This window comes from Eubalaena glacialis, chromosome 5, assembly GCF_028564815.1.
Source record: "Eubalaena glacialis isolate mEubGla1 chromosome 5, mEubGla1.1.hap2.+ XY, whole genome shotgun sequence".
In the NCBI taxonomy this organism is placed as follows: domain Eukaryota; kingdom Metazoa; phylum Chordata; class Mammalia; order Artiodactyla; family Balaenidae; genus Eubalaena; species Eubalaena glacialis.
Genome location: NC_083720.1, coordinates 68,292,107 through 68,309,108, shown reverse-complemented (window position 1 = coordinate 68,309,108; position 17,002 = coordinate 68,292,107). Strand labels below are relative to the sequence as shown.

Below are 17,002 nucleotides of genomic sequence, written 5' to 3'. Positions count from 1 at the left end.
TGAAAACCTAAGGGTAAAAAACAAACCTTAAAAAAAAAAAAAAAAAAAAAAAAAACCTTAAAATTTTTAGAATAAAAACAGAATATTTTTATGATAATGGGCTACAGAAGGGTTTCTCAAGAAAGATAATAAAAAGCATAGAGAAAAAGATTACAAATTTGACATAAAATTAAAAACTACATTAAGTCTTCTGTACAACAACAAAGTGGAATGATAAATTATAAACTAGAAAGTTATCTGCATATACACAACTGAGGAAGGATTAGTATCCAGCATATTAAAAATAAAACATATACAAATCTGTCAGAATAACAGAAATTAAACGAACAAAGAAGCAAGTACAGGAAATCCCAATGGTCAATAAATTTCTATGTTTATTAACCTCACTACTACCAGGGAAATATAAATTAAATCAACAGGATACTATTTCATATCTATCATAATGATAAAAATTTCAAAACTCTGTCAATACAATCTAGCGAAAATGTGAAGCAATAGAAACTTTGATACATTGATTGTGGAAGTTAAATTGACACACTTTGGAGAACAATTTGCCAATATCTAAGGAAGTAGAAGACATGTTCATTCAATGGCCCACCTATAGTTTAAATCTAGCTATGTAATGCCCTCAAGAAATTCTTGCACATGCAAACAAGGAAACATGTATAAGAATGCCACTGTGGCACTGTTTCCAATAGTTTAATACTTGAAACAATATAATTGTCCGTGAAGTGGGGACTGGATAAGCAAACTGCAGCGTATTAGTAAGATAGACTATTAAATAGCAAGTAAATTAACTAGAGGTATATATATTAACACGGAGGAGGAATCTCAAAAACATGATGTTTAGCAAATTATAGAGGAAACCATATGATATGATACAATTTATACCAATTTTTAAACATCTAAAATGTTGTTAAATATTACGCTAAGAAAAATATGTTGAAAAGTATAAAAAACTGAATGGAAATGACAGGTACTAAATTCAAGATAATTGTGAGTTCTGGGGATGGAGGAAAGATAATGGGATCTAGAAGGAGAAACAAGGGCTGTAATATTTTTGTAATGATTTCTTTCTTTTTTTAAGATCTTAAGCAAGTACAGTACAGTAAAATGTTAATATTCGACAAAGGCAAGTGGTAGCCTCTGCTCTGTTCATTATATTATCCTGTATAAATTTTCTTTTAAAGTACTCTTAATAAAAAAAGCATGGATTCTGGAGTCACAGAGATCTGAATTCACATCTGATTCCATATGATGGCTCTGCAATTTTAGGCAAGTTACTTAATCTTTCTGTGTCTGAATTTGTCTATATATAAAAATGAAAATATTATTTCTTTACCTCACAGGTTGTTGACAGTAAATAAAGTAACATATATAAAACGCGTGGCACACAACAAGCACTTTAATAATAAGTTACCTCTTCTACTGTCTCCTCTGAACCAGTTGAAACCTGAAGTGACTTTAAGACTTATAAAAGAAAAAGTTTTATTTTATTTACTTAGGAAGTAATTTTTATAACCCTTGGCTATATAAGAAGAAATCAATAAATACTTTAACTTACTTGTAGCATTTGGTCAAAATCTTGTTTTTCCAAATATGATCTCGTAACAACTCGTCCATCAAAATCTACTTCTGCCTTAAATCTTACTTTCCCTAATCCTAGATCTGTGGCTTTAACGTCATGAATTGCCCTGCAACCAATAACAATACACACAAATTTATATACACAGACATACATTTTAATGGCAAAAAGTCTAGAATTCTTGTTTTTTACTACCAGTGATGAAAAATGGACTAAGATGGCTTTCAGAGTGTTCGCCATTAAGCACCACCTATCATTTTCCAAACAAATGTCCATTTAGCTCTTTTTGCATAATGCCATACGAAGGTGTAAACAATAAATACTATTTTATGGTAATTTGTATATATATGAACTACATAGTTTGTGGATTAAAAAATCAACTCTAAATTGCTTTTCTACAATGTTGTCATTTTATCTTATAATCCTTTTTTCTTTTCAATAGCTTCTTTAAAAGTCTTCATACAACTCTGTGAAGTACTCCATTAGCATGAGGTTAATAATACCTACCTAATGGGACTGATGTGGGGAATAATGCACCAACATATATAAAATGTTTAATATGCTACCAATTACACAGCAGGCATTTAATCAATGACATTCATGAAGTAGATTAAGATGGCATCTTCACTTTACAGATAAAACAGTCCCAGAGGGGCATAAGTGACCTGCCTAAGGTAACTCATCTAGGCAACAGGAGAGCCAGGACTCACCCCCAGATCTTTAGATACCCAAACCTAGTGGTCTTTCCATTATACCATTCTGCCTTCCAGAAAAGGAAGCAGATGCTCAAGCATAATTGCTTTTCAATACCTCCTGCCCTAATCCTCAGGGATCAATTTTCTCCAGAAAAGTACTGAGAAATTCCTTTCTTTCTAGAGTAACCATTATAGTATCTTTTCTTTAGAGGATACATAAGAAAATTAAAAACACTCTGAATTCTGAGGACATAGAGATATCCTACCAGGAAAACAAGCCTAAGTGAGACTCCAAGTACTCTTAAAACATCTGACTCTAATTTCTGAGAGATCTTAAGCAAGTTACTAAATACTGAGTCTAAAATTCTTTATCTATATGAATAAAGAAGTATGGATGAAAATAAGAATTAATGATTTTATATTTATAAAGTTATGTATGCCCAGATTGAAATAGAACTTGTTCAGATTGGTAAGAGGTTATATAACTTACTCATTTAAAAAAAAGCATATCTAACTCAGTCTTAACAAAAGATTTTAAATACTCATTATTTGACTAACAATTAGCACTTAATAAAAATGTTCTGATATACTTCTTCCTTATGTTCTTACACATAACTAACTGCAGACAGAAAACTGTGATAGGCAGCTTCTATCATGGTTCCCAATGATCCCCCCCCAACCCCCTTCTGTGTTCAGGCCCTTGTGCAACCCTCTCTCCTTCAACTGCGGGCTAGACTTAGCGATTTGCTCCTAACCAACAGAACATGGCAAAATGATGAGATGTCATTTCCAAGATTAGATGACGAACCTGTGACTTTTATCGTGTTCACACTCAATATCTATTGTCTTCTCAATCTGCATACTTTGATTAAGCAAGCTACCATGTTGGACAGTCCCACATGGCAAGGAACTAAATCCTGTTGATAATTACATGAGAAAGCTTAGAAGCTGATCCTTCCCCAGGAGATGACTATAGTCCCAGCCAACACCTTGACTGCAGTCTATAAGAAACCCTAAGGTAGAGACCTAGGTAAACCGTGCCCAGATTCCTGACCCACAGAGGCTGTGAGGTAATAAATGTTGTTTTAAATCACGAAGTTTTGGGGTAATTTGTCACAGAGCAATATAGATAACTGATACACTGATTAAAAAACTGTATGAACTTTCTGGAATACTAACATTTATTTTTTCCAACAATTTAATCTACAGATCGTCACTATTCCAGAAAATTTCAAATTTGCCACAGTGAGTCTTTCCATTTACAGTTCTTTTTTTAGACTTTAATTATAAACAATATATGCAAAATTATAAACACACATATACCTAGCAAATGGGTACCAAAATACATGAAGCAAAAACTGACAGAAATGAAAGGAGAAATAGGCAATTCAACAATAACAGCAGGAGACTTCAACATCCTACTTTCAATAATGGATAGAACAACTAGGCAAGAAGATCAACAAGAACTAGAAAACGTGAGCACTATAAAATCTAACAGACACAAAAGACACAGAAGAATATACATTATTCTCAAGTACACATGGAACATTATCCAAGATAGATCATATGCTAGGCCATAAAACAAACCTCAGTAAATTTAAAATGACAGAAATAATAAAAAGAATGTTCGGCAACCACAATGGAATGAAATAAGAAGTAACAAAGACATTTGAGAAACTCACAAATATGTGGAAATTAAACAACACACCCCTAATTAACCAATGGCCAAAGAAGAAATCTAAAGTGAAATTAAAAAATATTTTGAAGTGAATGAAAATGAAGACACAACATACTAAAATTTACAGGATGCAGTGAAAGCAGGGCTTAGAAGGATATTTGTAAATGTAAAAGCCTGTATTAAAAAAGAAGATGGATATCAAATAAAAAACTTAACCTACCATCTTAAGACACTGGAAAAAGAGCAAACTAAACCTAAAGCAAGCAGAAGGAAGGAAATAATACAGATTAGAGCAGGAACTCATGAAACAGAGAAGAGAAAAACAAAGAAAATCAATTAAACCAAAAGCTAGTTCTCTGAAAAGACCAAGAAAATTGACAAATCTTTAGCTGGACTGACCAAGAGAAAAAAGAAAGAACACTCAAATTACCACAATCAGAAATGAAAGAGGAGACATTACTACCAAACCTAAAGGAATAAAAAGGATTACAAAGGAATACTAGGAACAGCTGTACACCAACAAATTAGATAACTTAGAAGTAATGGACAAATTTCTAGAAAGACACAAACTACTGAAACTGACACAAGAAGAAATAGATAATCTGAATAAACTAATAACAAGAGATAGAATGAATAATCAAAAAACTAACCACGCACAAAAGCCCATGCCCAGATGGCATCACTGCTGAATTCTACCAAACATTTAAAGAAGAAATAATAACAATTCTTTATAAACTCTTCTAAAGAAACAGAAGAGGAGGAAACATTTCCCAATTCATTCTATAAGGTCAGTATTACCTTGATAACAAAATCAGACAAAGACATCCCAAGGGAAGGATATTAATATGGAGTATCTCACATTAAGTTACTAAGCCTAATACTGATTCTAAGAATGCTCAACTTCTAATCTTGATCCGGTAGGTAACTACTTCTTAAGAGTAAACATATAGAGCTTAGAATATAAATCTACTACTCACATACTCATTTGTTCTACTGACGAAGATATAGAGGTCATTCTTTTTTTTTTTTTTTTTTTAAATTAATTAGTTTATTTATTTATTTTTGGCTGTGTTGGGTCTTCCTTGCTGCACACAGACTTTCTCTAGTTGTGGTGAGCGGGGGCTACTCTTTGTTGCAGTGTGCGTGCTTCCCATTGCGGTGGCTTCTCTTGTTGCAGAGCACGGGCTCTAGGTGCATGGGCTTCAGTAGTTGTGGCATGTGGGCTCAGTAGTTGTGGCTCACGGGCTTAGCTGCTCCGCGGCATGTGGGCTCTTCCTGGACCAGGGCTCAAACCCATGTTCCCTGCATTGGCAGGCAGATTCTTAACGACTGTGCCACCAGGGAAGTCCTAGGGTCATTCTTAAAAGATTTAACTTAAAGATTTTAATTAGGAAAAATACATTCTTATTTTAAAGTTTAATATATGCGTATGTAGGTAAGTAGTAGAAAATCAGGATTTTTTTTTTTTTTTGGATGTGGACCATTTTTAATGTCTTTATTGAATTTGTTACAATACTGCTCTGTTTTATGTTTTGGTTTTTTGGCCGCGAGGCATGTGGGATCTTAGCTCCCCAACCAGGGTGAAGTCTTAACCACTGGACTGCCAGGGAAGTCCCCAAAAGCAGGATTTTAAAGGACTGTTCCTTCCCCTTCATTCTGAAACTACGCTGCTGCTGAAGTTCACTAAAAAGTCCTATTAGAACTCTGCATCTCTTCTGATTATCTCCTAAGTCTTCAATTCTTTATTTTTATATCATTTAAAGACAAAGATTATATGGAAAAAACATTTAATATAATCTAAAACAAGAAGTCCATTTTCAAAAAAGTATAAATTACATTCAATTTGGTAATCATATCCCCATGAATAAAAATCTTAAGTTTAATATATTCAATTTGTAATTATAATACAAATATAAGGCAAATATAAATATGAAGGTTTCATATAAGTGGTTCCACATTAAAGAGGCAAATACTTTGCAAACGTCTGTTCCCATTACATCATCTAACTGTTTCTTATTCTAAAAATTAAAGATACAGAATTTAAAAGGAAACTTAGGGAGTTTCTTACATGCTTTCACTTGCTTTCTTGTAAGGTTGCAATACTGCAAAGTAATAAGATTAAAAAGTTCTAAAGGCTAGGAATTCAAAACCTCTTCTGGAAGTATTTACAAAACAAGCATTTCTATTTCTTAATACGTTTTTGTAAACCTTAACAGCATCACTGGAATAAGCTGACCTTACTGATGGGTCGTTCTCCAGGAGTTCAGTAAGCCGTTGTACTTGTTCTGGTTGGATGGATCGCCCTAAGAGTGCTTCTGTGTTAGTGTAGATGAGGAATGCTGAGACCACACCTAATAAGGTGCCCACACCCAAAGAACCTAGGCTGTCATACAGTGGATTGCCTAAATAAAAGCACAAAAGAAGTCAGTAAATTAACATCTTCTATTATGTCAATGAGCTTTAGTGAGCGAAGAACCAGAATTAGTAAATCAAGGGACTGGAAATTCATTTCTAATTCTTTAATGACTTTCTCCTAATAGTTTTACTATTCTATGCAGTTTAATTACTTATGATCTGTTTCTTGCACCTGGTCACATGGGTGAGGGTTCAGAGCATTTTCAAATTAGAGACATACTAATAATACAATAAAGAGTCTATTTCTTTTTGATATATCAGTAGCACTTTTCCTATCCCAAGTTGACAAAATAATTGTAAAATCAAAAGCTAAAAGAAATAACCATTTTTGTGTCTTATTCTTACGAAGATTCTGTGAAAGAACTAAGCCATACAAAAAATTATATGAGGCACTCTTATCTCATTCAACCAAGAATGATACATAGCTAGTACTATTCTAGATTCAAAAAAAAAAAAAAGGAAGTTAATTCCTTGCCTCTAATGGCTACCTCAGAGCAGTGGTTCTCAAAGTGCAGTCCTTTGACCAGTAGCATCAGCATCACTCAAGAACACGGCAGTAATGCAAATTCTCGGGCCTCGCTCAAGACCTTCTACATCAGAAATCTGGGGTTGGGGGTGGGGGTGGGTGTGGGTCTAGCATTCTGTGCCTTCCCAATCCTGCCAGATGATTCTGATTCTAAAGTTTGCCTTAGGTTATTAGGGCTTTATTCTCTTCCAGAACCAATGAGAAGAGTTGATTTATTATCTATGAATGCATAGGTTAAGATTTATATAACAGACATAAATAAATATTATACTTTAAATCTTTATAATAAATTTTACACACAAGGCTTTTATAATGAAAACTCTTTTTATTCCAAAGATCAAATGTCAATATTAAATTTAACTCTCTTAATGCTTGATAAAATACACATTTGTTTTACTAAAAAAATCTCAATTTACATTAGTTTTATTAACATTTAGTCAAAATATAACACTAAAAACTGAATGACTTATTTTGTATTACTAAAGTGTAAAAATATATCCACTTGTAAAACATAATCCACTAGGAAGTTTGTAATTATAGAGTTCAAAATCAAATATTGCTCTTTAGAAATCCAAATTTAATTAATTATTTTTATTTTAAAATATACGTCTATTAATAATCCTACAGAAATCACAGAATTATTAGCTGGAAAATATTTTATTTATTTCTTGGCATGTTATTTAATTTAAATGACAATTTAAATAATTAAATAAAAATTAATGTGAAACTTTCTTGAAACAAAACTTTTTATAAGTTTGATTTGACTGGTTTATAATACTATGTAAAATAAATAATCTATTAAAAGTCAACTTACCTATCAAGTCACACTTTCCTTAAGCCTAAAATTTTGCTAAGTAATAATTTAGGTCTAAAAAAATGTCTAAAATGGTAAGGTCAACCAGAAAAACGATCAAAACAATTAGAAATATTTTGGATCACAGTGCACATCAGAGAATGCTGGTTTAGTCTTAAAATATACATTCAAAATGAGAAAGACCTATTCATATTTCAGGCTATTTTAAGAAATACTGCAGAACTGTGGAAGTTCATCACCTAAAATTATTTAAAATACGCTAGGACAAACAGGTAAGAATGGTAGTACCATTTCAAGAGAATTCCAACCTCAGAAATTGAGTCTTTTCATACTAAATGGTTTCTTTGTTTTAGAAAATAAAAATAAAATGGTTTTTGTCTTCTTATCCTCCTGTGCTGTATTGGCCTTCAAAACATTTATCTAGCTACCAAAATGAGGATGGAAGCAACTAAAGAATCAAGGAAACAGGAAAGCAACAGCAGTTATTATTGGTACTAATAGTAGAAAAAGACAAGAGCTACAATGTATATTTATTTTGAACTTCAGAGTTTATTAAAGTTCTCTCTCATATATTATCTTAAACCTGTAAGGTCACTAGGACAAATATTATTAATATCTTTATAGGTAAAGAACTTAAAGCTCTGAGTAGTTGTGCTACTTATTAAGTCACAGCTAGAAAGGCTTAGAGCATTACAGAAACGCTCTATTAGCAGCCTTCTTTATTTCTAACTAAGAGAAATTTCTAATTCAAAAATCTGAACACTTTTACCATCTTATTTGTCATACACAAACAAATGGTTAGTATGAAATTCACATTTAACAATCTATTGGTTTAAAATTATTCAATGATATAAAGGAAAATTCCCACATATTAGAGAATTATTTTAGTAGCACAAATAAAGCACCTGTAATTTGAGAAATATTTACCTGTTATAGAAGTAAGGCCCATACAAGTGGCTGCTATTGTCACTCCCAACACTGCTGCAGTATCCTCCAATAATATAACATTTGTACTAGGATCACGACTTTCCATTACTTAATCATTGGGGTAGAGACAAGAAAAGAAACTTTTGAAATCTTAATTTGATACTATCAGATAACATTTTAATAAGTATCCATTAATTTAATTTAATTAAAATTAAAATTAAGAAGGAGTTCCCTAGTGGCCTAGTGGTTAGGATTACAGGCTCTCACTGCTGTGACTAGGGTTCAATCCCCGGTCAGGGAACTGAGATGCCTCAAGCCGTGCAGTGCAGCCAAAAAAAAAAAAAAAATTAAGATTAAAAAATGTATGAGATCCTGATTTTTAAAACCCTGTTCAATATAAATATAATTTCTTGGTTTAAATGTTAACAATAACTGATATTTAAAGTCAAATTACTTTCTCAAGTTATGTAAGCATACACAGAAACACTGTAGTTCACATAAGTTAAATCCAAATATAAAGTACTGCTGTTCAAATTACACTACATTTCTCTTTTTAAAAGAGCTGATATATAAGTAAGAGCCACATAGGGAAGACACTGAGATATATTTTGTACACATCTATATGGAACAAAGCAATAATAGCACTAGGCAATTTTAAGGAAATAAAGAAGATGAAATAATACACCTAGGTTTCTAAAATACATACCATACTTGTAAAGTGACATTCCTTTGGCCCGAGCGCTCCTACGAAGCTCATTTACAGCAACAAGAAGTGTTGCTGAAAGAAAAGCATTCATATCAGCAAGGAAGAAACTTCATGCCTCCAAACTTTAAAGATGGAATCTCAAAAGATAAATAAATAGGCACAACACTTTAATGCTAAGGGCTGTCAATAAGGAAAAGTTCTATATTAAACCAGTCATTATCAAGACCCCAATTAATCATTATGATATAATGAATCCCATATTTCTAAACCACAATAATTTAAATATCATTACCACCACAACAGTCTTAATTTATTAGACAGCTACTAGCTGGCAGGCTCCACACTAAGCATAATCACACTGATCCTCCCAACCTTTTGAGGCAGGTGGTGCTATCACCATTTTACAAGACTGCCAAAGATGAAAGGATGATGCATAGAAAATGACAATGTTTTAGAAGTAAACATACTATGAGTACAGCAGTGAATTAGGCAGTTTCATACATGATATTAGCACTTCTCTGTCATAATACTGCTATAGCTGAAACTTTCAGAAACATTAAAATATTTGTACTGCAAAAAGACAGTCCTCCCTGATAAATGTTACTAAAACCTGATTTTTAAAAACTCAGTATATAGTTAGTTATGTTTTTATACTCCATGGACCTAGAGACTGTCATACAGAGTGAAGTTAAGTCAGAAAGAGAAAAATATTGTTTATTAAGGCATACATGTGGAATCTAGAAAAATGGTACAGATGAACAGGTTTGCAAGGCAGAAACAGAGAGACAGATGTAGAGAACAAACGTATGGACACCAAGGCGGGGAAGCAGGGGGTGGGGTGGTGGTGTGATGAATTGGGAGATTGGGATTGACATATATACACTAATATGTATAAAATAGATAACTAATAAGAACCTGCTGTATAAAAAAATAAAAATGTTTTTTACTTTCCAAAAAAAAAAAAAAACTCAGTATATGGTTAGTTATGTTTTTATACTCCATTTCAAATGATATGATACTCAAGAACAAAATAAAAAGCTTTTCCAAACTTGTCCCATCCTATAGGAACAACCATAGTACATTATACAAAAAATTTCTTCCCTCAAAGAAGATAAAACTTATATTCCTATTTCCACAGCTTTCTTTAATCAAGAGAACTTAGCAATCTATAAAAATAGACTGCTGAATATATATTACTAAATTAAGAATAAAAAGATTCTGTGACAATACATACCTCCTTCAGATACTAATGATCCTGCTAAAATACAATATGCCTAGGAAATACAAAAATAAAGCATAAGTTGATATCTCACTAAAGAACTACAACAGTTCATGCATAAACTTAATGTTTAAGATGGAAACATAAATTCAAATTCTAGCCAGATAAGGATTTTGATGGGAAACAGTTCAAATGAGGACAATGAAATAGATGGTATCTTCATAAGAAGAAACAATTAAAAGTTAAAAATTTGATGGCCATCTCATTTTTTAATACTTGAAAAAGTAATACACACACACACAACCCCCAGCATAGAATGTTATACCATGACTAAAGTTAAATTCATGATATAAAAGAATTACTTAATTAGTAAAAAAAAAAAAATTTGAACTTCAAAATGAACACAAGCATTTGAAATCTAGGGTTGTGGATACGAGATGCAGTAAGATACACAACCATAGCCAGTAACGTTCGATTTTGTTTGTTTGCCCAGCACCAAGAGAATCCTTCCTCAGCCCTCATTCAGAAAGATAAGCAGTTATAAGAGGTAAACAATTTGGGGGAGGAAGATAACACCACTTTCCTTACAATCCCAGACACTCTTGAATTAGATAAAGATACCAAGAATAGCTTTAATCCAAGATATATAGAAAGAATTAACACAAATTTTTAAAAATTTTAAATGAAATTCAAATCAAACGTCTGTAGAATTTTCAATATTACCTTTTCAGAACCCTAGGCTTCCCTGAAACAGAGGTTTAAAAATTTCGAACCCAGTCCAACACTCTTCTAATTCTGTTAAGGAAACTGAGACTTCCAAGGCTGTGTGGTTTGCTTGAGTAAATAGAAATGGTATCGGAATAAGAACTAGAATACAGGTTTTCCTAACTCAATTCTAGGCTCTTTCCACTGAATCTTACTGGCAACATCAGCAAAAATAGTCTGGAACTACACCGTGAGATACAGAAGCTGATGGGGTGCCACATGCCCAATTTGCACTTGTCAAGGGAGCTACAATCAGAGCTGCCAAGCAGAGTAATCTCCAAGAAGTTCCCATGAGAGGAAAAGAAGACAGCTTTAAGTATCTACAGAGGCCAGTGGAAACCAGTGCAAAGTGACGTTGGTGCCAGTAAAGTAGTACCTTTCTGCCCCCTATCTCTACCTTCAGTGCTGCCAGAGGCAACCTATGGAGTAGGAGAGAAGAAGAGAAGCCCTTAAGTGAAAAAATACAGAAGGGAACCACACTCCCATTCTCTCAATGTAGGCTTCCTACCAGAATGAGGGAAAGGAGAAGGTTTAACTTTAAATAAAATTCTAACATATGACTGTTACAAAGGAATGGTTATTTTAACTACTGATAGGACATTTATTCTTGGGACTAAAAGTGAACAGAGGTCTTTTTGCTTTTCAAAAGTAACAGCAGAAATTAACAGAATTGCCCAAAATTTTAACCAAGGACGAAGTGTTTAACAACTGTACCTACAGAGATACTCTTGCTCAACATCATTGAATCATACGGATTTAGAGGTCATGTCCAGTCACATTCTAAAAAACACAACTACAGACACATAACCCTATATTACAGTCAAGAAGGTATATTTAGTCCCATTCTTTAACATCAATATGACAAAGGCATTCTACTGTACTTAATCACTGTTTCATATTACTTCAAAACTGAGAGGGGAGGAGGGGAGAAGATTACCCATAGAAGAGATTCTATTGGTTGAGGATTAAGCAATCCCATGACTCCATGGTACCAAGATAATCCTGCACCCATCATGAAAATACCAACACCACTGATTAGTGAAGCAATATAGCGCATATTTGAAAATCCATACCTGAAAAATAAAAAAGATAATATAGTTTACAAGAAATACAAATGATTTCCTCTCAAAATATGTTTAATAGGTCAATGGAAAAAAAAAAACTTCTTACAACATCATGATGTTATGATTTTATATTTAAGTAAAATGTAAGTGCCAAACTCAAATCTAATCAGAAAATCAATATATAAAGTGGAAAAAACTGCAAGATCTTTGAAACTATATAAAAAGAGAGTGAATATGATTTATTCAGGTATTTTCTAATCCCTCTTTCATATAATTTGCTTTGATTTACTAGAGCAACTTTACTCTTATGTACCACAAATACAGGTAAAATTTATTTTTTAAATGCATTCAGATGTTTAATGAAGATGGTAACATTTATATTTCCTTGTAATGCAGCTTCTAATTGAATATTTGTCTTCTATAATTTATATTTCCTATAATTTATATTACTTATAATTTGATGCTAGATACTTTTTGCTGGTTCTGTATAGTGTAACACACAGTAACTAACTACTATCTTTTTTTTTTGGCTGCACGGAGCAGCATGTGGGACCTTAGTTCCCGGACCAGGGATCGAACCCACACCCCTTGCAGTGGAAGTGCGGAGTCTTAACCACTGGACCGCCAGGGAAGTGCCACTAATTACTGTCATTAAAAGACTAAGAGCTTCAGTTTTCTGGGTGTTTTTATGGTAATTTTTTTTGTTAAATCTCAGGTTTTTTTTAAAGTCTTTTGGTCAATGTGTGCATTATTCTGTATTACTGTATGTACCAAAAAAATACTGAGTAATAAGAAATTTAAAAATATGGGATACCACAAGAGGAAAAGAATCATTCATTAATAAAAATATTGCCTGGGAAATTTACTCCCAAACCCAAACTCTATGGCACCCTTCTAGCAGATGCAAATTTAAACAAGAGCTCTGAATTAAAATTGCTTTTTGAATTCTTTTTGCAAATATGTAATCTTGCCATAGGAAATTATCAGTTTATAGATGTGATGGTGTTCTATCAGCTTGATTTAGAACAATTTATATTCTTCTAAAGATCCCCCCCAAAGTAAGAAAGGAGATATATTTATTTATTTATTTAAGGTAAATTAAGACCTAAATTAAATGGCATTACTTTCATTTTATGTGTTTTCAAGGAATTTGGAGATTCTTATTAAAATTTTTAACTATGTAGATCTGCGCTGTCCAATGTAAGTCGCTAGCTACATAAGATTATTTAAATTTAAATTAATTAAAACTAGATAAAATTTTAATACAGTTCTTCAGTCACACTAGCCACATTTCAAGTGCTCAACAGCCACATGCAGCTAGTGACTATCACACTGAACAGATATAAATAACTATTTCTATTATTGTAGAAAATTCTATTGGGCAGCACTAAAGTAGACTGTTGAAAATATCTCAAGAAGAAATCTTTACAACCTAAAACTTTTAAATTTTACCCTGTTTTTAAATTTCTGGCATATAAAACTGGTCAGGAAAAATTTTTTTTCTTGACATAGTAAAATACTATAATCATGTGTAATTAGCAGACTAGAAAGCTAGCTGTTCTCTGTACAAGCTTACTGATAGTTATAGGATAGTCAATAATATGCTATTATTTATAACAAAACAGGAGTGCCTGGCTTTCAAGTAAAGAAAGGCATTTATATAAAGCACAGAGACAGATTCCTTTATGGAAATAAAAGTGTATTTTTTTTTGCCTTAAGGCAAACCTGACTGCTCAAATTCTACTACTGAAGCTTGTTAAAAAAAAATAATACATGTGGAATTCAAAAATTTTACCTGGTTATGTTAGTAGAAGCAACAGAAAAAAAGTCTTTGTATCAAATAACTAATATAATTCAAAATAATGTATCCTAAAGAGCATACTCATTTTACAAATAAGTAATTTTGAAATATTAATAGAATCCTATTTCCAAATCACAACAGGGGGATTAAAATACATTAAGCATGAATTTAACAGAAATTATCACTAAAATTTTAGATTGAGTGGCCTATTAGTCCAAATGTGAAATATATATATCTCCTTTGACCAAATAAAACAGAACTCTAAGATCAAAACATGTGCTTTGTTATTAACTATCAAATACAAAGAGGACAAGATCTCTTTCCTATGTTACAAAGCATAAAAATAATTTGAACCCCATTTTCAAATTATATCTTGAATTTACTTTGACACAGAGGTTGAGTCCTGCATTTTAGATACAACAGCAGAAGAAATGACCAAATCTTTCACACAAAACTGCAGGTCTATAAACTGCAAGAGATTTCTATAATTCAACGACTTGCTGACAAAACAAATGAAAACAAAATAAAGACAACGTCCTTACGGATGAGTAGGATCTGGTGTTTGAACAGACTTACTGATGCCCAATGCTAGTAAGGCCTATGGAGAAAAGAAGGAAAATAATCATTAGCAAGATAGGGAATATAATAAGCCAGTCTGGAGGGCACAACCTGACAATGACAAAGAAGTACTTAACATGTGTATGTCCAATAGCCCAGCAATTCTTGCTTCCAGTACTTACCATAGAGAAATAAAGATGAACCGAAAGGGGTTCAAAACAACACTGAATAATGACGTAAAATGTGAAAGCAACCTAAAACTCCTTCAGTGGGGAGTGGCAAAATAAATCATGGTATAACCAAACCATATATTACTTCTACAACAGTGTAAAAGGGGATAGAGCTCTCTGTACTGACATGGTGGAAGCTCCTAGACATACCATTCAGTGGACGGGAAAAAAGCAAGTTTAGGAACGGTATGTACAATACAAAAGAACTTATGTTTTGTAGTTTTTGTAAACGACATATAATGTAAAGCACAGGAAAAGGTGTGAAAGAACTCACATTTAACTCTGTTTATACCTCTGAGGAGAGAAGTAGGTTTAGGGTGGTCTGTAATATCTGATTTTTTACAGGAAGAATAACTTGTATAGCTGCACAAATAAAAGACAGTGAAAGTTTTTTGTTTTGTTTTTTTTGATGTGGACCATTTTTTTTTTAAGTCTTTATTGAATTTGTTACACTATTGCTTCTGTTTTATGTTTTGGTTTTTTGGCTGCAAGGCATGTGGGATCTTAGTTTCCCGACCAGAGACCGAACCCGCACCACCTGCATTGGAAGGCGAAGTCTCAAACACTGGACCGCCAGGGAAGTCCCAAAGACAGTAAAAGTGAGTACAAACTGTATATGGACATGATACATTTACATTTCTAGTAAAACTGCAAAACCATGCGCATGAAGTATACACATCAATGTATATATAGCAGTGACCATCTGGGGTGTGGAAGGAAGAAATAAAAAGACTAGTTATAACTAAAATTTTATTTCTCTAGGGAAAAAAAGTCTAAAGTAAATATAACAAAAATGCAAGTCTTTAATCCGGGTTACTACCTTTCTCTCCTTCCTTCCTCCCTTGCCTTCATCTTTTCTTCCTTTCTTTTATTTCTGTTTGTTTTTCTGATTGTATCTTTTGTTAAAAAGAGTTATCCACTGGTACCGCTCAATATTATGCTTGCACTTAGTATCCTTTCTCTTAATTTGATGTAAATTTAGAAATCTGAAAAAGATTACCTTATTAGAATTATTTAATAAAAATACAAAGCCTGAGTGAATATCCTATGTGATTTTTTTCGACTAAGCTGAGGTTTTTGCATTTTTTCAGTATGGTATCAAATAATCAAATAGGTAAGGCTTCAAGATTACCAAATTCTTCATGGATGAAGTTTCTCTGTAGGTTACCGGGCATTTATAGAAACATTCCCTCTTGTAAAATATATGGGGATTATACCACCTTGCAAATGGCTAGTCCATTCAGGGACTTCCCTGGCGGTCCAGTGGTTAAGACTCCGCACTTCCAATGCAGGGGGCGCGGGTTCGATCCCTGGTCGGAGAACTAAGATACATGCCTTGCGGCGTGGCCAAAAAAAAAAGGCTAAAACAAATATATACTGACTTTTAAGTTTTGATATCGGAAATCCAATCCTAAATACACAGAATATTACAAGTTTTTTCCTACTGGATTCCAAAGGAAAAGAGAGTCAAAACTACCTAAAACATAGATGATGGCTTTTCAGTGAATTAAACTAAGAGAATGAGAGTAAATTAAGAACATATCATTTTAAAACCTGTATATTAAAACTGAAATAGTCATTATCAATTCACACTATATATATGTATCTGTGTTTATAATATTTACATAATAGTCAATGAGTGTTCAATTATTTTTAAAATACTTAATAGTCAGGTTGGCTGTGCAATGAAGTGTGAGATATCAAATGTTTCATAAGTTGAATATGGGCCATTATTTATTAGTTCTTCTTATAAAAATAAGGGGTCTGTTGCTGGACCCTCTATTCTGTTCCACTGGTCTGTCAGTCCTTGTGCCAGTACCGCACTGTCTTAATTACTGTTCTCCCCCAAAGATTAAAGCCGAAGTTCTATTCTAGAACTTAATATAAATGGAATCACACAGTAACTACTCTTTTGTATTTGCCTTCTTTTATTCAACATACTGTTAGAGATGCATATATGCTACTTACGGATAAGTATTTCTTTTTATTTCTAGATAATATTCTATTGTATGACTATAC

General features: G+C 32.8%; 1 protein-coding gene across 1 annotated transcript in view; it reads right to left on the bottom strand.

The window, feature by feature from the left end:
• The window catches only part of SLC30A9 (solute carrier family 30 member 9), a 75,171-nt gene that overhangs the window by 10,849 nt on the left and 47,320 nt on the right, over positions 1–17,002 (bottom strand). The window contains exons 10-16 of the mRNA XM_061191341.1: positions 14,738–14,793; positions 12,268–12,403; positions 10,581–10,620; positions 9,347–9,418; positions 8,641–8,748; positions 6,195–6,360; positions 1,565–1,694 (exon numbers count right to left, since the gene is read on the bottom strand). Coding sequence (XP_061047324.1) covers positions 1,565–1,694; positions 6,195–6,360; positions 8,641–8,748; positions 9,347–9,418; positions 10,581–10,620; positions 12,268–12,403; positions 14,738–14,793 — 708 coding nt within the window. The remainder of the gene's footprint in view (positions 1–1,564; positions 1,695–6,194; positions 6,361–8,640; positions 8,749–9,346; positions 9,419–10,580; positions 10,621–12,267; positions 12,404–14,737; positions 14,794–17,002) is intronic.